The 23,586-nt window shown below is 48.4% G+C and overlaps 1 protein-coding gene across 11 annotated transcripts in view; it reads left to right on the top strand.

Moving 5' to 3' along the window:
* The window catches only part of FNIP2 (folliculin interacting protein 2), a 128,118-nt gene that overhangs the window by 94,950 nt on the left and 9,582 nt on the right, over positions 1–23,586 (top strand). For 10 of the 11 annotated variants that reach the window (XM_061384310.1, XM_061384306.1, XM_061384313.1 and 7 more), the window contains 5 exons: positions 75–163; positions 2,812–2,958; positions 3,074–3,243; positions 7,792–8,989; positions 9,687–9,843. In XM_061384310.1, coding sequence (XP_061240294.1) covers positions 75–163; positions 2,812–2,958; positions 3,074–3,243; positions 7,792–8,989; positions 9,687–9,843 — 1,761 coding nt within the window. Of the gene's footprint in view, positions 1–74; positions 164–2,811; positions 2,959–3,073; positions 3,244–7,791; positions 8,990–9,686; positions 9,844–9,949; positions 23,581–23,586 lie in introns of those variants that run through there. The other variant, XM_061384311.1, reaches the window with a different exon arrangement.

The following is a 23,586-nucleotide window of genomic DNA, read 5'->3' as shown; positions in this document are numbered from 1 at the left end:
TGAATAAAGCCTGGTAGATGATTGTGAAGGAGTGTCGTCTCAGCATAAAGTGGCTTCTTTTCTCTCCACCGAAGGCCATGATTTCCTGCAGGAAGATAGCAGAGTCGAGTCTCCGCGTCCAGTTCTATGTCAGCCGTCTAATGGAAGCTCTGGGGGAGTTCAGGTAAGTTGACAGCGTTTGGCAAACCCAGCAAGGGACATTGTGGAGCAGCAACCTTGAACCTCCACATACGTGGAGACCATGACTCGGAATTCAGAGTTGGGGGCAAATTCCAACTAGGGGGCTGGCAGTTATTGGTTATTTTAGCCGCTCCTTCCTTGGAAGCTAAGGCCCAAAGGAGCAAAAAGTTTAAGTCACCAGCACCAAGTTATCCTCATGACTGCCTGAAGGACAGTCTTTGATCTGATTGTCTCTACCAGAATGAATGGAGAAAATTGATGTTTGTATGTCTTGTGTCATCTCACAAAAACCCTCAGAGTAAGCACTCTTGGCCCATTTTACAGATGCAGAAACTTGAAGCCCAGGTGTTCTTCCAGAGCGCAGGTGGGGAGAGTGTGTGTGTCAGGGACATCACACTCCAGTTTGTCAGGACCGTCCTGTGCACACCTGGTGTCCTCCCCGTGAGGGTCCTCCTCGGGACATAAATCACATGGTCACCCTAGTGTATCTTTACTCTGAGTTCCTGATTGATGACCTTGTATCCTGGAGACCAGTTTTCTAGAGGTCTTGCCCCTTGTGTCAGGCAGAAAGGCGGTCTGCTCTGAGGGCAGGTGGGATTCACGATCACCAGGCTGAGCAGGGTTGTTGCAGCACTCCTTAGAGCCCGCTTCTTGGGCGGGGAGTGGAAGTCCCCTCTGAAACAGTCACGAGCTAATGAATGAATCTAACTGTTCCTCTCTAGCTGCATAACAAAAATGTTTACAATTCTTAGAACATTAGAAGGTTTTTGTGATGATTAAGGTAAAGGCTGGTGAACTCAGATGCTGCTTGAAGCAAAGTCTCCATCCAGTCTTTGCTGAGCCCTGAGTTATGTGTAAAATACTCCAGTAACACATGACTCATTATCTGGGGTTGCTCAGACTAAGTCAGATGTTTAAGGAATATGTGCAGCTGTGTATTTCGGTGGCAGTGTGGTGATTAGTGAACCTGCAGTGTAGGCGCCCTGGGGCTGCTGTGGCAGACTCCAGGCTGGCTTGTGCTAGAGCGTCTGCACACTTGTTTACGAGAGGTCCAGATCTTAAAGTGCAGGATCAGAGGCCTCACTGTGGATGTATGGGTCTTGTTCTTACTTTAGCAAACCGCTGCTCAGAAACGATGACAGTATGGTGTGTTAGTGCTTGGAGGCCTTGGTTTCAGTAAGTGAACCCCAGGTCCATGTGGCTGTAACTTGTCCCTCCTGCCTGCTCAGAGATGCTCTGCTTTGTGCCAAGGCAGGATCCTGTGTGTCCCAGCTCCTTGATGCACATGACCCCAAACTGAGGTCAGAATATGCCTCATGTATATTCACCAGGGAGAGGGGATGTGTCCTAACCTCAGAGGCAGAAAGGTGGTCTGCTCTGGGGGACACATGGGATTCATGGTCAACAGGCTGAGCAGGGCTGTTGCAGTGCTTCTTAAAGCCAGTTTCTCAGTGGGGAATGGAAGCCTAGGCTAAGTCGGTGTGCTCCCTGGAAAGACCCCTGTGGGCCACATGGGCTGGAGCAGAGCCCGCGGCACCAGGCGTCCTCATCGGAGTGTATGTCTGCTGCAAGGAACCTAGCCCCGCTACACCTCGGTTTCTTAATCTGTAAAATGATATGACTAGACTAATCAGTTTCCTAACAGCATACTGTCCTAAGAATTTGATTCTGTTAGTCCGTGTAACAATCTAGTAAATAATATAGTGAAGAAGAGACGTTTATGTAGCTTTTTCATGTGAAGTGAATAAAGTGCTTTGGTTCAGAGAAGGAAGGTGCTGACGAGAAATTGGGAGAGTTGAGTTGCCTCTGGTCACATTTTCAGTCTAACATTTGATTTTTCTTCCTTATATTTTTTTTCCTGTAAAAATTGCCCTAGATTCTGACACAAGGCATCTTAAAGGATATTTTACATCAGTGTTCAGTATACGTTTCCTGAAAAGGGGTCTCTGCTGCAGCTGCTCAGCTTTTCCGTTGTGCAAATGTACCGAAAGATAATAGGGAAATGATGCACATGGCCGTGTGCCAATAAAGCTTTATTTATAATAAAGGTCAGATTTGACCTGTACATTGTGTCCTTGTTTACCAACCCCTGTTTCATATTACTTTATTTGTAGTTTTCTGTTTAAAACATTTTATTATTAGAGTATAATTGCCTTACAAAGTTGTGTTAGTTTCAGCTGTACAACAGCGTGATTCAGCCATTAGTATGCGTATATGTCCCCTCCTTCTTGAGCTCCCCTCCCGCACCCCAATCCCACCCCTCTAGGTCATCGCAGAGCCCCGAGCTGAGCTCCCTGTGCTATACAGCAGCTTCCCACTAGCTGTCTGTTTTACAGACGGTAATGTATATATGACAGTGCTACTTTCCCAGTTCACCCCCAATCTCCTTCCCACACTGTGTCCACAAGTCAGTTCTCTTTGTCTGTGTCTCTATTCCTGCCCTGCACCTGACCCCTGTGTTATATTCTGCTTTGAATGCCTTAGGGGCTCCATAGATCCAGATGACTGTTTTCTTCTGGGTTCCTTTATGCAAAGGTCATCCACCACGACACCTGTAACAGTTCCCTGCTCCCCTTCTCTTCTGTAGAGGGACGACCTGTGACAGTTCCCTGCTCCCCTTCTCTTCTGTAGAGGGACGATCTGGAGCCTGTACTCCGTGCCCAGGATCGCCGAGCCCGTATGGCTGGCCATGATGTCCAGCACCCTGGAGAGGACCCAGCTGTGCCAGCGCTTCCTCAAGGAGTTTACACTCCTGATAGAGCAGATCAACAAGAACCAGTAAGGACGGCCCACTGGGGCCTTGCACGGCAGTTCCTCGCCCGTGTACGTGCTGTGGGTGACTGCCTCTTCCTGCGTTGACTCACTTGGTTATGTTTTCTCCCGTTTCTCAAAGGTTTTTTGCTGCCCTGCTGACTGCAGTCCTAACCTACCACCTGGCCTGGGTACCCACCGTCATGCCCGTTGATCACCCACCCATCAAAGCCTTCTCCGAGAAACGCACCTCTCAGCTGGTCAACATGCTGGCCAAGACACACCCGTACAATCCTCTCTGGGCACAGCTCGGTCAGTACCTGATGTGACCATTCAGAGGCCGCGTGGGGTGGAACTGAAGAAACAGCAACGTTTTCGGTTGATATTAGCCATCCTACCCAGCGATTCCCAGGTGTCACTGGGCTGGCAGGGAACAGGAGACTGGCCCACAGATTCTTCCTGTAAAGCAGGACCCTCACCCCACCTCATTCTGGTCTTCAAAGCCATGCAGGCCCTCTGGGTCCTCCCACATAGCAGCCACGGCTCCTCCTCTGGTGGGCTTCCTTAATGTTGGCACCACTGACACTTGGACCAGAAAATTTTTTGTTGGTTGTGGGGAGAGGGGCTGTCCGTGCCTGGTCAGACTTTTTTTTTTGGTAATATTTATTTGGCTGTGCCAGGTCTTAGTTGTAGTGTGTGGAATCTAGTTCCCTAACCAGAGATGGAACCCAGACCCCCTGCATTGGGAGCACAGAGTTTTAGCCACTGGACCACCAGGGAAATCCCTGGTCGGATGTTTAGCAGCATCACTGGCCTCTGTTCACCAGCTGCCAGTGAAAACCCCTCTTCCAAAGTTGTGATGATGAAAAATGTCACCAGACATTGCTGAGTGTCCCATAGTGGGCAGGACACCCCCTGGTTGAGGCCCACTGCCCTAGAGAGGGTGGACTGGATAGGAGGAAAGTCAGAAAAAAGAAAGTAAGCACACGCTGTGATTCCATTACCTTTTAAGTTTGAGCTGAGGGCAGAGACCTTGTCTTTCTGTCCACCGCCCCCTGGGCTACTTCTCTGAGCTTCGCGCTCAGGCCTGGCACAGGGACCTGGCATGCCACGTGGCGGCTGGCGGAGCATGGGCTTGTGAGACCAGGGCTCAGGGTGGGAGAGGTGGGTGCCAGAGCCTCTCACCAGCAGAGCCTGCAGTGACCAGTCAGGGTTGCATACCTGCTCTGTCCCACGACCCCGTCCGTCGGCTGGACCCAGGGCTGGGATGCCAGGCAGCTCACTCTTGGGACGCCTGCTGCCTGTGGAGGAGGCAGGTTATATTGAGAATGTCCTGAGCACTCCTTTGGTGGGGTGGGCAGAAACCAGCCCAGAGAGAGAGAGAGAGTGTGCAGTGTGGAGGGTGAGGGCCAGGGCCAGACGGCTGGACTAGAACCCTGCCTCCTGGGCAAGCAGCCTAACCTCCGTGCCTCTACTTCTCTGTCTATGCTATGGGATGTGATGACTCATGGCTGCTGTGGGAACTCCACTGCTTATCTGTAAGTGGCCTTATTGTCCATTCTGCTGCTGCAGCTGTTAACATAGCAGGGGCCCCAGGAGATAGAGGAGTGAGTAGAGGGGGTTTTCAAGGAAGACACACTTGTTGTTCAGTCGCTAAGTCATGTCTGACTCTTTGTGACCCCATGGACTGCACACCAGACTTCCCTTGTCCTTCACTATCTCCTGGAGTTTGCTGATTCACGTCAGTTGAATCGGTGATGCCATCCAACCATCTCATCCTCTGTCATCCCCTTCTCTTGCCCTCAATCTTTCTCAGCATCAGAGTCTTTTCTAGTGAGCTGGCTCTTTGCATCAGGTGGCCAAAGTATTGGAGCTTCAGCTTCAGCATCAGTCCTTCCAATGAATAGTCAGGGTTGATTTCCTTTAGGATGGACTGCTTTGATCTCTTTGCAGTCTAAAGGACTCTCAAGTCTTCTCTAGCACCACAGCTCAAAAGCGTCAGTTCTTCGGTGCACAGTTAGAAGGGCAGCATTTTCCAGAAAAGAATTGCAGACAGGGGACAGGCACAGCAGACTTGGGAAAGAGCATATTCTAATAGTAATGAAATGAAAGCTGTCACTGTGAGCCACACTCTATTTCAGGTGCTTTCTGCACATACTAATTAATTAGAGTCTCATTCTCAACCTGTTGCTGCATCCTCACTATATTACAGATAATAAAGCTGTCTTTCTCTGTGCCCTGGGTCACGAAGTGTGTGAGGAGGAAGGAGGGTGTGTTTCCCACATTAGGGGGATCCTAGGTGCAGATGAGTTAACTGAAGGATTTACGGGTGTCCTGAAGGGGTTTGCTACAGCCCATCAGCACAGAGGAAGGAGCCGGGAGCCCAACTCCTAGGTCATTGGGTTCTTCCCAGGGAGGGCCAGGCACTGCTGTTCTGGTTGTGGACAACAGGCTTGAAGAAAAACTTATTCAGCAGTGACAGAAGGGGGCCAGATGTTTAGAAAACATGGTGTTTCTTGGTGCCCAGTCACCTATTTTAAAGGAACATGAATTGAGCGGTATACATTTAACTAGATAAGTATATTTCTACTTAGCTGTGCTTGCCATGTGAAGTTTAACTAATTGATATCAGTTCCATGTGTTTGGTATAACTAGGCAGAGTCCCTTCCTCTGGGCCCAAAATCCTCTTTCAAAGGAGAGCATATGTTCTCAGAAGTACCCCCCAGCATCCCAACAATCCAGCAGGGCCCGCTGTGGACAGACTGAGGACGGGGTGCAGCCTGGGGTACAGTCACAGGGGAGAGCTTTGTGAAGCCAAGGGTTAAGTGATGGTTGGGTTTCCAGTATTACAGAACATTGAGGACTGTAATATTTTGACAGGGAGACACTTATTTCCAATGATTGTTATTTTTATTATTAAACATTCACCAAGTCACAGCAAACAGGAACATATAAATGCCCAGGAATATGCCTGGTGCTAATGTACTTGTAATAGTTCCTCAGTCAAAGAGAAGGTCTGTCTTGAATGATTTCAAGGCCCGTTTGAGAGTTTGCCGGGACGGGCCCTACTGCCACCTAGCTCCGCCCGTGTTCCCGCTCATCTTCTTGATGAATACTGGGGCCGAGTTAACAGTAGTGTCGTGTGAATCCCTGACACGGCCGTGACACTCCCCAGCCACAGCAGACGTGATCACAGGAAGTAGCAGTAACATGCTCTTAGTCAAGAAAGTTTTCTCAAACAAAAGTGCTTGTCCGGAGAGCAGCTACAGTTCTAAGTTATTTTCAATTCTTGCATGGTTTCTCAGTCAGGTGCAAAGCTTCCGAGGTAAAGTTCTACTAGTTTGTAACTTAGTCCTTTTATAGAGGGGATCGTGTGGCTACACTTCTGCCTTGCCCGTTACCTGTTCTCGGAGTCTAATTCTGGGAATCCTCTCAAGAGGAGAGGACCCACCTCTGATGGGTCCTATCACTTTCTGCTCAGTCTTAACCTTATGGCACCCCACTCCAGTACTCTTGCCTGGAAAATCCCACGGACAGAGGAGCCTGGTAGGCTACAGTCCATGGGGTCGCAAAGAGTCGGACACGACTGAGCAACTTCACAAGAATTGTCTCCCCCCTCTCCCTCTAGATGGAGTCCAGATTCCTGAGTTCTTACCTGTAGCTGTCACCATGTATCTCCTCTCCTTTACTTAGGGTCGTTCCACATTTTGATTTATACCAGCATTCTGATTATTCCCAAAGTGGTTTCTGATTCAGGGTTGCTCCTGCAGAGATGTAAGGGAGATAAATCTACGTGAAACACTCAGCACTGTGCCTGCAGTCAGGAAGTGTTGGCTTTTTGTTGTAATTGTCAATATTATTATCAAAGTACCAGAGATACACCTTACCAAGGGTAGTACTCAGATTTTATGAAATGCAGTAATTTTAATAGTCAGGCACTGGACAGATACCTGTGATGAGAAGCCTGTGCTGCTGGTTCTCAAAGGTTTGCCTTTCTTCTACCTTTAGCCAGTTTTTAATCAGCATGTCAGGATATAACTTATGGCGCATTTTTCTCCAGTAGAATTTCCATATGACCCAAGAGTAAAAAATCAGATTCATTATTCATGACCAAGTGATTTTTTTCGTGTTAATCAAATTGATTCCACTTGATGCTCCTGTGTATTGAGCAAACCATTTCATTAAGTATTTTGAATTGATTCACTGCACTTCTGCTCAGAGATCCCAGAATTTGGATGTAACCCCAAGGCTTATTGTCCTCGGATTCTTCTAGAAAAGATCTCATCATTCTAGTTTCCAAAATAAATGATTTGGTTTGGTCACAAATAAGGGCTCTGGCTTTAGCCGTCCCTGGGGAGAAGGGAGCCAGCTGGCCCACTGACCTGCATGGTGAGACCCAGCCCGCAAACGGGGGCTGTGTGCATGGCACTGCACGCAGCCCTGGACCCAGTGTACACGCTGGTGCTACACCCACAGTACACACCCATGCTGCACCCAACATACGCCAGCACTGCACCCAGCACACTCCCATGCTGCGCCTTGCACACACCTGCACTGAACCCAGTGTACACACTGGTGCTGTACCCAGCATATCCCTGCACTGCACCCAGCATACACCACACTGCCCATGAGCACCCAGAGCAGGGCTGCTCCTGACCGGCCTTCCCAGGCAGACTTTCCACCCTAGAGGGAAACGAAAAGATGGTCATTCTAGGAGTTAATGACTCCTGTGTGTGTGCCTCGGGTGTGTGCAGTGAGTCTGGTCTGGGAACACGGCATCCGTGTTTCTCCTGTTCAGGCTGACACAGCCTTGAAGCGCTCACCCAGGTGACTGTGTCTTTGTGTCCACTTGGCCTCTAGGCGACCTTTACGGAGCTATCGGCTCTCCAGTGCGGCTGACGCGCACGGTGGTGCTGGGGAAGCAGAAGGATTTGGTGCAGCGCATACTGTACGTGCTGACCTACTTCGTGCGGTGCTCAGAGTTGCAGGAGAACCAGCTGATGTGGAGTGGGGGCCCCGCGCAAGGCGAGCAGATACTGCACGGGAGCAGCATCACCACCGCCCTGGAGAGGGGGGAGGTGGAGGAGTCCGAGTACGTGGTGGTCACGGTGAGGAGTGAGCCTGCCCTCCTGCCGCCCACCCTGCCCATGACCATGGCCGAGGGGTTGGCTGGGGTCCCTGTAGATGCTGACCCCAGAGACCTGTGTCCCCAACTTGATGGAGAAGGAGGCGGGGCTCTGGAGAAGAGCCTGACAGCCCACGGCGCGTGGAGACCTCAGGGCGCATCATGCGGGGAAGAGGAGAGTAAGGAGCCCCCTCGAGGCGGCTCTGCGAGGCTCCCCAGCGGTGCAGGTGTAGGCGCCGGGCTGAAGATGAGCCCTCCAGCCATCGGGGCGGAGCCAGGAGGGGAGATGCCCAAGAAGCTGCCAGACCGGTCGGCGGCCAGGCCATGCCCTGATGGACGTCTCCGGGACAGGCCGCCCTGGGAAAAGGTCACCTTCCACATTGGGAGCTCCGTGTCTCCGGAGTCGGACTTTGAAAGTCGCACCAAAGCAATGGAGGAGCGGCTACAGGCCTGCAGGTGTGCGGAGCCAGAGCCGGCACAGGGACCCCCGGCCGGGCCTGGGGCGGCTGCTGACCCAGCCCAGGAGGGCCAGGACCAGTGCATTCTGATGTGCTCCCGGTCCCCTGGGGTATCTGGGGTGGGCAGAGATGTCAGGACCGAGGCTGCCGTGGAGGTTGCTGGGGCTTCGGGCGCACCTGCCACCCCATGCGCACCTGCCACCCCTGCAGGTGCGCCAGCAAGGCCGGGGGGTCAAAGGGGCAAGGACGCAGACGCGCTCATGACGAGCGGGTGCACCACTCCTGTGCCCAGTGGCGATGCCGGCTTCAGGGTGGAAGGTGGCCTCCCCCGGAACGAGAGCTCAGACAGTGCCCTCGGAGACAGTGATGACGACACATGTGCAGCGGCCTCGCCGGACCTGGGTCCTGGAAGTGATCCTGATGCGGACCATGACCAGAGCGAAGGGTCACTGGAGGTGGAGCTGCCACTGCCCAGGTAAGGCCGGTGGAAGGTAGAGTGAACCGGGTCAGATGCTGCCTCTCCGGCCACTGAGGGATGCGGTGGTGGTGGGGAGCAAGGCATGTCATCTCTCGCCATCCTCAAGGAAGATCTGTGGCCATGGATGCCCAGGCTTGGAGGGCAGAGGGTGGATGTGGTGGTGGGTTACACCCCCAAGCAGCTTTTCCCCTGCCTGTCTGATAGGACAGCTTCAGGTGGTCGGGAAACAGCACCTCTTCCTAAGGCAGCATCAGCAGATGACCTGGTCTGTAAAGCAGTAACTGGAGGTTTGTCCCTTATCTGTCCTGGCACCCCCCTATGCAGGTGTGTGAGTTCCTGGATCCAGACTTTGCCAATGACACCGCCCCTCTACCCCCCGCACCCCACACACACACATGGAGTTTTTCTTCTCTCCCGACCCAGTGCCTGGAGGATGAGGTCTGTGAGGCACAAGAACGGACTCACAACCAGCCACCAGAATATCTGATTTTTCCTGCTCTTCCTCTTTAGGAAATTTCCTTTTCCCTTTAACTCCCTTCCCTTCCCGCGCCAGTGACCTGCTTCCCAGAGGACTCCTTATGTGGCCGTCCCTGGATCTGTTTCTCTCACCTCTGTCCCTGGGGCTTTGTTCCCACTGCAGTGCAAAAAGGGAGCATGTGTGCATTGTGCGTGCTGATGGCTGGTCTTGTTTTAGGTCTCAGAGCATCAGCAACCCCAATGTGAGAAACTTCGGCCGCTCCCTCCTGGCAGGATACTGCCCCACGTACATGCCAGACTTGGTGCTTCACGGGACCAGCAGCGACGAGAAGCTGAAGCAGTGCCTAGCAGCCGACCTGGTTCACACGGTCCAGGTGAGTGATCCCAGCTGGGAGCTTCAGGCTGCTGACCAGGGGGTGAAGGAGGGGCAGCCAGGCGACGTGGGCAGTCACAGGTATAGTCATGGGATTGTTGCTACAGATGCTGCCAGGGTTACAGGAACCAGTGAGGCTGCTGAGGCATCTGGGGACGTGTGGAGCTGGAGGCTGTGAGCACCACAGGACACAGCAGTGGGGAAAAGAAGAGGGTCTGCCTGGTTGTCGGAGCACGATGGGGTGGGGGGACCCCCGACCTCTCACTCCTCCAGCCGCTGAGCTCCTACAGGGCCTCCTTTGGGCTAAGCCCAGCTAGAAGCCTCAGAGTGAGGAGGTCATAGCTGATGCAGATCCAGGCCTGCGGTCTGCAGAGCTCACCTCTGCACAGGACAGGGAAGGGCACAGGGTGAATCTGGAGGCAGGCGGGGCAAGCCGGGCAGACAGAACAGTCAGCACAGATGGTGACAATTATATGCATCCCAGGGAGGACCAAAGAGATGTCACATGCATTTTGCTTTTTGGCTGATCCTTACAAGTTCCTAAAAGTAATCTACTTTAACTGATTTGTCATTAAGTTCACTTTGATGGCTGTTTGAGGATGACTGTATAAAGATTAACACATCTTATGGAAAATTGCCTCGTGGCTGCCTCTTAGCGCTTCTCCACTATCTGCAGCGTGACAGGAACTAAGCAGTGGCGGAAACCATGTCAGTCTGACAGACCTGTTTTTAACTGAGCCGCTATTGGGCAGACGTGCAAAAAAATAGCTGTTTTGTATTGGAAGCATATTTTATCTTGGGCAGTAGGAAGAGTCCTCTTTGCATCAGGAAAATTGGAATTTAGCTGGTTACTTTCTCTTCGCCCAACAAGTACTTTTCAAGAGGTAGAACAGAAGGCAGTGCATGCAGTCTTTGGCCTTGAGCCTCTCCTCTGTGAAGACCAGACTTCCATCAGGCACAGGCCAAGCAGGCTGGAGGTATTTGTGTGAAATGGGAAGAAAAGTTTGATGGTGAAGCAGCTGCACTCACCCCCCTGAACAGGGAAGGAGGAGGTTTGGGGAGGGACCTGAGGCTGGGGGCCCGCCCCGTGCAGGGACTGGCACCAGGTTCCTGACCCACCCTGCTTTGTGCTTGGCCACCACCTGCTCCAGGCCAGCCCTGGAAGGAGGCAGTACTGTCGTTCTCTGTCTGCATAGTCCTCAGGAGCATTGTCCTTGCCTGTCGTCTCAGAGGCCCGCACGTCAGTGACCTCGGAGAAAGGAGATGCCCTCCTTGGGCAGCGCTCTTTCTAGGTCATCTGAGCCACTGGCCGTACTTTAGTGGCCACCAGGAGCGTAAGGCCCTCCTTTTGCAGCACCATGTGTTTATAATCATGTATGCAGCACTGAGGGGTTTTTCATTCGCCCGTGTCGGTTTGATCTGTAAGAACACTGGTGCTGTTCACTGGACCCTTCTTCCATGGAGCCTGGGTTCTGCTCTGACAGGTGTGCCAGGAGATCACATGTAAACCCACAGGGCCATTCTCACCCACCCATCCTCCAGCAAGTTATCATCCGAATGCCCCAGACCTGCTGACCACCACTATGAGGACTCATCTACAGACTGATTGTCCTCCCTGAACTTATTATCTGCAGAACCATTCATGACATTTTGTACATTTTCCATAGGCTGACACATTCAGATGTTTTGTGTATTGGGTTTCCATGGTGACCATCTAGGGCTATAATTCTTAGATTCAAAGAAACAAAACCATGTTTCCTCTGCTTGTGCTCTTAAAGACCTGTCACGTCCCATTTTCTCTTCCTTTCAAAGGTAGTATTTTCACACTGCAGCTGTTCTCGTCTCTGCAGACTATGCAGTCAGTGTGAGAGATGGAAAGTTATTAAGTCTAATAACCTACATTGTGTTGAGTGGTGGGAACATCTCCCATGCAGCCCGCGTGGGTGTTAATAGGGAATTGCAAGGGTCATAAAAATATCTTCAGAAGAATGTATCCAATCAGCATTAGTGGAGTTCTAATTTCACTTGGGACATTCATCGTAATGAATTTTGCTTTTGAAGTAAGTGTTCCATTTAAACTTCTCAGACTGGGATCCTGCTCCATGGCAGTGTTTAAATAAAAACAGGCTACTTTCAACTGCCATTGACAAATATTTGTTGGAAAATAAATTAGGAGGTTTAGGAGGCGGAACATTATATTGAATGACTGCTCCACAAAGCCTAGTAATTATTTAAATTCTTGAGTGTGTTGCCAGAGAAAAAAGCAAAGATCCAAGAACAGGAGCCGAGTTAGGACTGAAATACTGGCTTGTTGAGGAGGAAGAGCTCGGGATAAATTGCTCTCTCATAATTTACTTTCAAGAACCTGGTTTTTGAATTTTAATAATTCCTAGTATTCATGCCACACTTCATCCAGCTTTGAGATTCATAGTTGTTTACAGAGAAGGATTTTTAACTTTTTAAGAGAAGTTGATTTACATTATTGATCCATTTTCGAGGCCTGCGCGTGACAGGATTTTGAAATCTGTCTTATGTAAATACGCACTTCTGTAACCTCAATGGACTGGGTTGTGGAGTTTCTTCTCTCACTGAGGTACTGCGTCTGGAGCTCCCAGTACTAAGAATTTCTTTTTGTGCATTTCCTTATCCTAGACTCTTATGAAAGAAAGAAGTGTTAACTTTATTTCATTCATGTCCATTTTTGTTACCGGCTTCCACATGGTAAGATTCTAATGGCCTTTAAACATTTTAACATGTGTTCTTATTTAATCCACCTCCTACCTCTGTTCCAGCGTTTGAACTGTTTCTCTGCCTCCTAATGCGTAGATTATACAGCTGCCTTGAGTTAGGCTGAGGTCATACTTAGTTTCATGTTTTTCCTGCTGCATCTAAACGTGAATTCTTTCTTCTGTTTTCCTTTTGACTTTGAAGGGTGAAGTGGGAGAGCCAGCTTCACTCTGCACCCATGACTCTCAAGGAGCTTTTTCTCTCTCCTTCTCTTCACCTGTGTCTTGTCCACCTGTGGGGACTGCTGACCCATGGGTTCTGGGTACTGGGCCGGGACAGCTATGAAGTTGCAGGGAATGGAGGTGGTGGAGGAGGCTGACTTGACCCTACGCTGTGGTGTTACTGCTTGTTCGATGGTCATCAGGTAAATCTGTTGGCTTTGCTAGGCCTCAGAGAAACATATTTAGAGGAATAGAAAAAATGTAACCCAGCAGTTAAGAATGCAGCTTCTAAAGGCAGACGTACCTGCGTTTGACTCATGGCTTACTCCTTGTGGCTGTGTGGCCTTGGGCAGGTTTCTCTCATCTTCCAAGCATCTTTTTCATGTTCTAGAAAATGATAGCACTTGTAGGTCTGATTGAAGACCGTGAGATGATGCGTGTCTGTTGTTGAGCACAGCGCCCCGCACATTACTGAACACCCATTAAACAGTAGCTGTTAAAATGACACCGTGAACATGCTTTGTAAATTAGTTTTCCAGGATGCTCACGCTCTGGCTCATGAACAGCAGCAGTACCCATTCATTCAGTGTTAACGGCTGCTGAGTTCCCTCTGCCATGACGGTCCAAGGAGCAGGCCAAGCCACTTAAAGCTCTGCAGGGTCAGGTCATCGAGACCAAAATTAGCATCACATGTTGTTTCTTTTAAGAAAAACTCTACGCTAGGGCTTCAGGCATCTTCAGAACACTCTCTAAAACGAGGAAAAGTTGGATATGGCAACCTCTTTAAGAGTAGCAACAGGTTGACTCCAGAAATCAGTAGTGCAGATAAGGAGCTTTGCTAATGGCTTGGCTGTGCTGTGAGCCTTGAATACCTAACGGAGCCCATGCCACACCATCAGCCAAGGAGGTTAAGAAAGAGCCATGAGTCACAGGGACCGATAAAGCATTGCCTTAGTAACAAATACAACACTGAGGTGGCCCGGATCAGCAGCCACCTTCAATCAATGGTGTTGTAGAGGAAACAGCCATGCAGAACACATCCACTGTTTGAGACAGAATAGCTCTGGTCGCCTCCTTTCCTGGGTAGGGTGGTGAGCATGGTGGGGCCATGGACCTTCAGCCCCAACTCACTGTTGAGGGGGGTGTGTGTGTGTGTGTGTACATGTACACACGTGTCTGTATAAATGCACATGTATAAATATGCACACTGGGTTATGACATTCAAACGTATTTCTTACTGCACATGGTGATTTTTAAAAATACTTGAAAAAACTACTGGTATCTGGGTATCGCCAACTCCAGTCTGAAATCTTGGTGACCCCCTCCCCTCCTCAGCGCCCCTCCACCTGCAGCCATTACCTGGATGCAGCCACTTTACACATAGCCATGGAGGGCTCCTTCTCAAATAGGGATTTGATTGGTCACTCTTCTGCCCTCATAGGCACCCATTTCTTTAGAGAGTGAATTCTAGTCTCCTTGGCTGGGATCGCCCCTCATATGTCCTTCACACACACACACACGTGGTCACACGGTCGACCAGCCTTTAACTCCCCTCCTCTCTCCCACCTCCTGGCCGATTGCTGTGTTCCCTCTGTCTCAGGCACCATGGAACCAATTTCTGTGCCATTTGCAGACCTCATCCTGACGTTGCGCCTTCTCTGAAACCATTCCAGTCCCTTTGCACATGCCACGTGCTTCAGCCTGCAGCGTCTTCTCCTGCCAGGCTTGCAGTGCCCAAGCAGGAAGGGGGCTTCAGTCCTGCCAGTCCAGCACCCAGTCCAGGGACAAGCAACACAGTGTGGTCCCCTGCACTGGTTAGAGAAGAGTGTGTTCCTTCAGGGGACCCTGTGCTCTAGACTGTGACCCTCCTAAAGCAGAGAAAAGAGATAGACTGTGCATTTCGGAGAAGGCAATGGCACCCCACTCCAGTACTCTTGCTTGGAAAGTCCCATGGACGGAGGAGCCTGGTGGGCTGCAGTCCATGGGGTCGAGAAGAGTCAGACACGACTGAGCGACTTCATTTTCACTTTTTACTCTCATGCATTGGAGAAGGAAATGGCAACCCACTCCAGTGTTCTTGCCTGGAGAATCCCAGGGACGGCAGAGTCTGGCAGGCTGCTGTCTATGGGGTCACACAGAGTCGGACACGACTGAAATGACTTAGCAGCAGCATTTAAGATATAAAGACAAAGACTACTGTGCTTAGATGTGATGCCTGAAGCCCTTTGTGTTCTTTTTCTTTACCTAAAAGAGAATAAAAAGCTCTCAAAGGCATCATTTCTCTTGCATTTTGTAAATATTAGACACGTGGCTAATTTTGATGTTTTCCCCAGTTTTTTCATCAAAGTATTTGGACTGTGCAAAGTATTTGGACATCTAAGCCGTTCTCTGCAGGAAAAGCTACCAGCCTTCTTACATTTTGTCTTAGCATCATGCACATCCTCCCATAACTTTGTTCTGATGATCCCTTTTGACCTCGAGCATCTCTCCTCGACTTTAAACTGTTTGCTTCCTCAGCAAGTGACTGGCCTAAAGTTTAAGGCATCCCTGAAGCTGTGCCCTGTATGCTCAAGGCTGAGGCTTCCCCGAGCCCCTGCCTCCCAGGACCCCTCAGCAGTGCCCAAGGTCCAGAATGGTTGATTCTCTCTGCTTCTCTACTTTATCACAACTCTAGAAGCCTTGAGAGATGACATGGCGCCTGTTTCCAAGAGACACATACAGCACATAAAACAGAACAACAGCAACATGATGGTCTTGAGGTCAGGACGAGGGGGCTTAAGCCGAATGGGCAGGGGCGTTAGACCTCCTCCCACAGCCCAGAGTAGCTGCTGAGTAACTACGTTTAAAATGGTGATGGTGATAAAAGGAAGGAATTGAAACCCTTAAAAAGATGGTCTGATATGATACCCAGCTATTTAGATTCGTAAAAGAACTAAAGGGAGCTGCTAAAATGGAAAAATGCAGTCATGGAAATTAAAACTCAGGGGGGTAGTCTAATGAGCAGAACAGATTAAATGCAGCCAGAAGGGATTAGAGTTTGTGAAACAGTGACGAGATACAGACCTGCCCCTGTGACTGTAACTCTGAGACAAAAGGACATGAAAAAAATGTGAAAAGAGCCAGTAAGAGACGTGGTGGCTTGAGCGAGACGGTTTTATGGTGTATACAGGAGGCAGGACAGAGAAACAGTATTTGAAGGAAGAATGGCTGCTATCTTTCAGATTAGATGAGCCCACTGACAGGAACACATCCACGCTGAGCTTCAGGTCATCAAAGAAAAAGGAAGCTTGTCACTGGCCAGAGAGGATGGCTCTGTCCTTCAGGGAAACCGAAATCCAGCATGTGACTAAAGACATAAACAGTGAAAATAGAGGCCACTGTCAGGATGGGAGGCAAAGAAGGCATGGATGGCTTCCTGGAGGAGGTGACATCTGCAGTGAGGATAAGCAGAGCTGGAATGGGGGCTCCAGGCAGGGCACAAGGACCTCCCCCAGGGGCTGCAGACTAACTGCAGGCGGAGCCAGCTTGACTGCCATAGGAGCTTCTGTCTGTCACTGTAAACTGCCGGCGGGAAAGCCTGGGTGCCGAGCATTTAGCTTTCGGTATTCCAGATGATATTATAGACTGGAAGAGGTGTTTGAGAATGGTGAGTGGTGATAGGATTCTGTTCTCTGCATGAATGTGAGACTAAAGGTGGGTTGTTGTTTTTTGGGGGGTATGGGCCATTTTTAAGGTATTTATTGAATTTGTTACAGTGTTACTTTTGATTTATGTTTTCATTTTTTGCCTGCAAGGCATGTGGTATCTTAGCTCCCCAACTAAGATTGAACCCCCACGACCCCACCATGGGCACCCCCTCCCCGCCCCTGGATTGGAAGGCAAAGTCCTAGCTACCAGGGAGGCCCCAGACTGAAGGCTTAAAAAGAGAAAAAAACTGGTCAGGCAGCCACATATATCTGCATCCTTCTATGTGCCCTCAGCCATCCAGAAGTGGGTGGACTTACTTAAATCCTCAGTGCCAAAGATGTGAGGGGTTGTGGTTATGTAGGTGGGCCTTGGCCCCTAGAGAGAGAGGAGAATAAAAACAGGATCTGACGACATTTAACCAAGAGCAGATGCTGAGAATGTGAGCCTCAGAGCATTGATTATCTGCTTTTTCTCTGTGACTAACCCAAGGCCTATTGAAATGTTGTAAGGACAAAGACTGACAGAGTCTTGTCAAGAGAACACACTGGTCATAGCAAACACCCTTTTCCAGCAATCCAAGAGATGATTGTACACATGGACATTACCAGATGGTCAAAACTGAAATCAGATTGATTATATTCTTTACAGCTGAAGATGGTGAAGCTGTGTACAGTCAGCAAAAACAAGACCTGGAGCTGACTGTGGCTCAGATCATGAGCTCCTTATTGTATAATTCATGCTTAAATTGGAGAAAGTAGGGAAAACCACTAGGTCATTCAGATATGACCTAAATCAAATCCTTTATGATTTTACAGTGAAGGTGATAAATAAATTCAAGGGATTAGATCTGGTAGAGAGGGCCTGAAGAACTATGGATGCTTAGCATCACTAATTATTAGAGAAATGAAAGTCAAAACTACAATGATGTGTCACCTTACACCAGTTAGAATGGCCATCTTCAAAAATGTATAAACAATAAATGCTGAAGATGGTGTGGAGAAAAGGGAACCTCTTACACTGTAGGTGGGAATGTAGACTGATATAGCCACTGTGGAGAACAGTATGGAGGCTCCTTAAAAAACTAAAAATAGAACTACCATATGACCCCATAATCCCATTCTTGGGCATATGTCCAGAGAAAAACATGGTCCAAAAGGATACATGTACCTTAATGTTCATTGCAGCACTTTCACAATAGCCAAGACACGGAAGCAACCTCAATGTCCATTGACAGATAAAGAAGATGTGGTGCATAAATAGACAATGGAATACTACTCTGCCATGAAAGAATAAAATAATGTCATTTGCAGTAGCGTGGATGGACCCAGGGATTATCATACTAAATGAAGCAAGTCAGACAGAAAAAGACAAATATGTGGTATTGATTATATGTGAAATACAAAAAATGATACAAATGAACTTATTTACAAAACAGAAACAGACTCACAGACATAGGAAATAAACTTGTAGTTACCAAAGGGCAGAGGGGGAAGGGATAGATTAGGAGTTGAGGATTAAAATATACACACTACTGCATATAGATAAAATAGATACGGAACAAGGAGCTATACTGTATAACACAGGGAACCAGAGTCAATATCTTGCAGTAATCTGTAACGGGAGAATATGTTAAAAAAAAAAAAAAAGATATGATTTCGTATATATGTACAACTGAATCACTTTACATTTGAAACTAACACAGCACTGTAAATCAACTATTTTTCAAAAAAAAAATTTTAATAAAGAGGTCACTACATAAAATGTTAGTGGTATAAATAGCTGTACATGGAAAAGAAATATGTTAATAGTTGTGTGGATGACTTAATAAGAACTGGATCCAATCTAGAAATAAAGAAATCTGAATAGAGAATTGTTCAACAGAGCCAGCATGTATTAGGTATTTAGCTCATGCCTTGCATTTTGTTATGTTCATTTCTGAGACTACGGAAGAAAATGTAATTTCTCTCCTTGAGTTATTTACGGAATCACTGAGTAGACAAACAGATGTGCAATCAAGAGAGAGTTAGGACAGTGTGATTCCATGCCAGACAGTGGACGTGGGGAGTCTCATTGTGGGGCAGAGGGGAAATGGGGCCAGGCCAGGCCCCTGAAGAACTGGAATGTTTAGAAGGGAGCGCCCCAGCCTGAGTGAGAGACGGGCTTTCTCTCTGCCTGGAGAAGGAGGTTCTCCTGAGAAAGCCTGGAGGGGAATGTGTGCAGGTGAAGGTGAGCCGGAGGGAAGCTGCAGGGATGCAGAGACAGTTTGACCCATAAGCATTGGGGGAGGGGCCCATGCTAGGGTAGGTTTCTGAGTCAGAGAGGGTTTGGGGATGTGGTTACATGAGGGGGTGATGTAGGATGTAGGGAAGCAAGGGGATGCACCTGATGATTGGGGGCACTACACTACGAGTCTCATGCACATTTTGTCACAGAAACCCTGAATTAAGTACCGTCACACACTGCATGGTGGTTCATCTGTAAATAATCCTCCTGCTAATGCAAGAGATACAAGTTTGATTCCTGGGTCATGAAGATCCCCTGGAGAAGGAAACGGCAACCTGCTCCAGTATTCTTCCTGGGAAATCCCATGGACAGAGGAGCCTGCTGGGCTACAATCCATGTGGTAGCAAAGAGTCAGACACAACTTAGTGACTGAACAGCAACACACTCTGCAGATGTAGAGATGGAAGCCCCGGAGAATGGGGTCGCTAAGGCCCCACAGCCAGTAAGTAATGGAGTGACAGTCAGGCCCAACCCTGCCTGGCTTCAGAGTCTCGGCTCCTTGATGAAATATCCAGACCTGAGGGAGGGAGTTCGAGAGGTCAGGCTCATGGGAGGTGTTTGAACCATTCAGTCTAATGGTTTACAACGTTTGTCAAAGTGCTTAATTTCTCAAAAGCATGCTCCGTGCATTCGTTACTGGTAAGTGTATTTATGTGTACCTTGGGTTGTATGCGGACCTGATAAAACTAAAGAAACCTGCCTGACAGATTTTACTATTAGTTACTTCTATATTTAATAAGTTACGGCTCATAAGTAAAAGTAATAAAGAAGTGTCATGTAATTCAGTTTTCCCTTCGTTTATGGTGGTTCTACATATGCCATAAGTAGAGCCATTGTGAAGAGGAGTTTTCTGTTGAATACCAGGCAGGGCAGAGGCGTGTGTGGGTGAGAGTTCCTGTGATTATCCAGGCGGGTCTTCTGGATCTCAGAGTTCTTTAAATTCTACAAGCTTAGTGACCAACTAATAAACCAAACCGTAAAACATTTACACTGCCCATTACTGCCCGTAAACGTTACTCTTTAGTGGGCTATGTTTCCTTTGGAAAGATACATGTCAGAAATCTCCAGAATCATCAGAACATGTGCTTCAATGCTCTGACCTTAGAGAAGTTTAGACCAGATCAGGACTGGGCTGTCAGGTGCCCTGGTGGGCCTTAGATGATAACTTGAAATGGTTGCAGATGACATTTTTTTATCTCTCTCCAGTATTCTTTTTCTTGAATATTTACATTTCCTTCTATTTCCATCTTCCTTTAAAAAAAAAAGTATTTGGTCTTCAATAAATGAATAACTACTAAATGGCATAGTTAGATGGAGACAGTTATGGTGACCTGTGGATGTATTTAGGGAAAGTCAAAGTGTTAATTGCTCGGTGACGCCTGACTTTTTGTGACCCCCATGGACTGTGGCTCACCAGACTCTACTGTCCGTGGCATTTTCCAGGCAAGAATGCTGGAGTGGGTAGCCGTTCACCTCTCCAGGAGAACTTCCTGACCCGGGGATCTTCCTGAATTAGGGATTGAACCTGGATCTCCTGCATTGCAGGTAGATTCTTTACCATCTGAGCCAGCAGGGAAGCCCATTTAGGAAATTACATGTTAAATATGTAGTAGTCTGAGAATGTATAATTCTTTTTTAAAATTTTATTGAAGTACAGTTGATTTACAGTGCTGTGTTCATTTCTGCTGTATAACAAAGTGACTCAGTCATACATATGTGTATTCTTTCTCATGTTCTTTTCCATTCTGGTTTGTCACAGGTTATTGAATATCGTTCCCTGTACACTTCTTTCTTTAAGGTGCTGTCCTGACAGCATTCCATGGTTCTTCTTCCCTGGATCCCACACACGTGACACTCAGTGCTGTGCATGGGATCATGGGTGCTTGCCTTCCCTGTGACTGCTGGGCTCGACCTGGTCTGTCTGAAGTCTGTCCTTTCTCAAGGAGCTGGTCCTGCACTTGGGGCTGAGAGTCCAGGAGAGAGGAGTCAGCCCCTCCTTCAGGGAGTGGGCTCTGGGCTCCCTGTGCACTGTCCCAACCTTCGGACGCAGCTCTCTTTAGTCTGTCCCCAGGTTTCCAGTGGTGATTTAGAAACGGCTCATGCTCACATTTTCTCTCACGTAATTGTGCCATCTCCTCTGTTGCTCCTCTGCTGTTTCCACCCCCAGGTCTGCAGCCTCCTGGGGTCACTGGTACCCAGACAGCCTTCTATCCATCACGTCCCCAGTGAGCCTCGCCGCCCTCCTGCCGGTGGCTCACTTCTGGAGGTGGAGCTCTGTGCCTCTGTGCAGTTGTCGGTGGTGTGCGTGGTACCGTGTAATCTGCGGTCTGTCTGCTTTCCTTGGATCAATACACTGCTCCCTTCCCTGCCACGAGGGGTGGGAAGCTACTTAGGAAACTGAGTGAGTTGGAAACTAGGCCCAAATTATCCACTACAAATAGTTCATCCAGCTAAAGCTAGACTTTTATACCAACTGTCCCAGCCTCCTGGCCCCCTACTCACAGGGAGGTCTCGGAGAAGGAGCCCTTGAATGACCTGGCTTGGATCCTGTTCCCGCACCTTGATAGAGGAAGGTGACTGAAATCCAGGGAGAGGAGATTGGCATGCCTTCCTCTCACTGTGTGTACATGGGCATATGGACTTTAATGATTTTATATATATATATATATATATATTTTTTTTTTTTTAGGGGCTTCCCAGGTGGCACAGTGGTAAAGAATCTGCCTGCCAGTGCAGGAGACGCAGGAGACATGGGTTTGATCCTTGAGTCAGGAAGATCCCCTAGAGTAGGAAATGGCAACCCACTCCAGTGTTCTTGCCTGGAGAATCCCATGGACAGAGGAGCCTGGCAGGCTAGAGTCCATGGAGTCACAAAAGAGTCAGACACAACTGAGTAACTAAGTACATATACCTCATATACACACACAGCACATACACTTTCATAATGGAAGTCCCGTGAAGGAAAGGTCTTCGTATAGATTCATACAGATCTTTTCTGGGAAATACCCAGCACACTGTGAATTTCTGATAAAGGCAAAGCATTGAAGGAACTTGAACTCCAAATGCAAATCTTTTAAATTTCCAAATTTTCATTTGCTTTGATCATAAGGACCAAGTCATTGTCCTCTTGCTGTGGATCGTGACACAGGGATTGAGCAAGAACTTGCCGGAACTTGTAGAAGGAACTTGTGGCAGCCATGTCTGTACTTTCTGTTCTGGAGAGTGTGTACAAGGGTAGGAGTGAGGCGTCACAAGACCCTGTGGGTGAGAGTGGGAATTTGTGGTCATTATGTGTGTGTGGGCATTTCAACTCTTTGGTTAAAAAGTCTAAGAAATGAGAGCCGTCCTTGGGAAACTGGGCTCCATTAATTCAAGGATCTGTTCTGTCACATTCTTCATTCTTCATGTTTAAGATTATTTAAACATACACTTGAATAAATGTGGGCCACTAGATTTTGCCTGATTTGCTGTTCTTTTCAATGGGGAAATATTGTAAACCATGAAGGTTGCCCTCCTGGATATAGGACAGGAATAAATGTTGCTCCCAACAAAGTTCTCATTCAGCCCATCAGTCACTTCTTCCCAATCTGTAAGAAAGAATACAGAGATCGAATCAAAAAAGCCTCAAAACGAAGGAACCAGATCACCTGTTAAATGTAGAGTATGGCAGCAAACATCTTGAGTTTCCATCAATAGCCTCCCCAATAATAGTGCTGTCTTTTTTTTAAAAAAAACTTTCATTTATTTGTTTATCTGTTTATTTTGGCTGTGCTGGGTCCTCCACGTGTGTGGGCTTCCTCTGCTTGCAGTGAGTGGGGCTGCTCTCGAACCGTGGCAGGCGAGCATCTCACTGCGGTGGCTTCTCATGTTGTAGGCACAGTCTCCAGGGTGGGGGAATTAATAGTTGTGGCACCTGGCTCAGTTGCCCCATGGCATACGGGATCTTCCTAGACTAGGGATTGATCCAGCGTCCGCTGCATTGGAAGGCGGATTATTAACCACTGGACCATCAGGGAAGCCCTAGTGTTAAGTCTTAAGTACGTTCATCAGTGGCCACACTTGTACCTTTTGGCCTGGTCTCAATAACACAGCTCCCTGGTCCCGTCTGTCTAGGTGGCTGTTGGAGGTGATTTATGTATGTAGCACGTGGTTCCTGCGTAAATATCACTTCGTGAATAAAGCTATACTTTTCGGGGAATGTTAAATCACCCTTCCAAACCTCGTGATGGGAAAAATGGCAGTAGACTCCTACACCATATTTTGACAGTCTCCATTGTAAAGGGAGTGAGCAGAGGCTTCCCTGGCAGTCCAGTGGTTAAGACTCCACGCTTCCACAGCAAGGGCACAGGTTTGATCCCAGTTCAGGGAACTAGGATCCCACAAACCACACACAAAATAAAGGAGAGTGCAGCCTTCCAGAAGGAAGTGGACTTTCATGTCCTGGTTTGGAGCAAGATTGCAGGCCTTTTTGTTTACCTGTGAGCACTTGATGATGTTTATGGGTCCCTTCTGAGTGTAGGAATAAAATAATGTTGGACTGCAGTTTTATCAAGTTAATGTTTAAATGGCATTGTGACAGCACTCTTGAGTCCCTGTGGAGCCCTGGGCTCCTGGGGCTCCCACCATCACTTTCTTTTTATTTTTCAATTGGAAAAAAATTGATGTACAATGCTGTGTTGGTTTTTGCCATACAACAGTGCCGAATCAATCATTGGCATACATATATCCCCCTCCCTCTTGAGCCTCCCTACTGCCACTGTAGATCATCACAGAGCTCTATAGCTCCCTGTGCTGTACAGCAGCTTCCCACCCGCCATCTATTTTAG

The sequence above is a fragment of the Bos javanicus genome, chromosome 17 (genome assembly GCF_032452875.1).
Source record: "Bos javanicus breed banteng chromosome 17, ARS-OSU_banteng_1.0, whole genome shotgun sequence".
Classification (NCBI taxonomy): domain Eukaryota; kingdom Metazoa; phylum Chordata; class Mammalia; order Artiodactyla; family Bovidae; genus Bos; species Bos javanicus.
The sequence above is the reverse complement of the archived record's forward strand: the minus strand, read 5'-3'. Positions and strand labels throughout refer to the sequence as shown.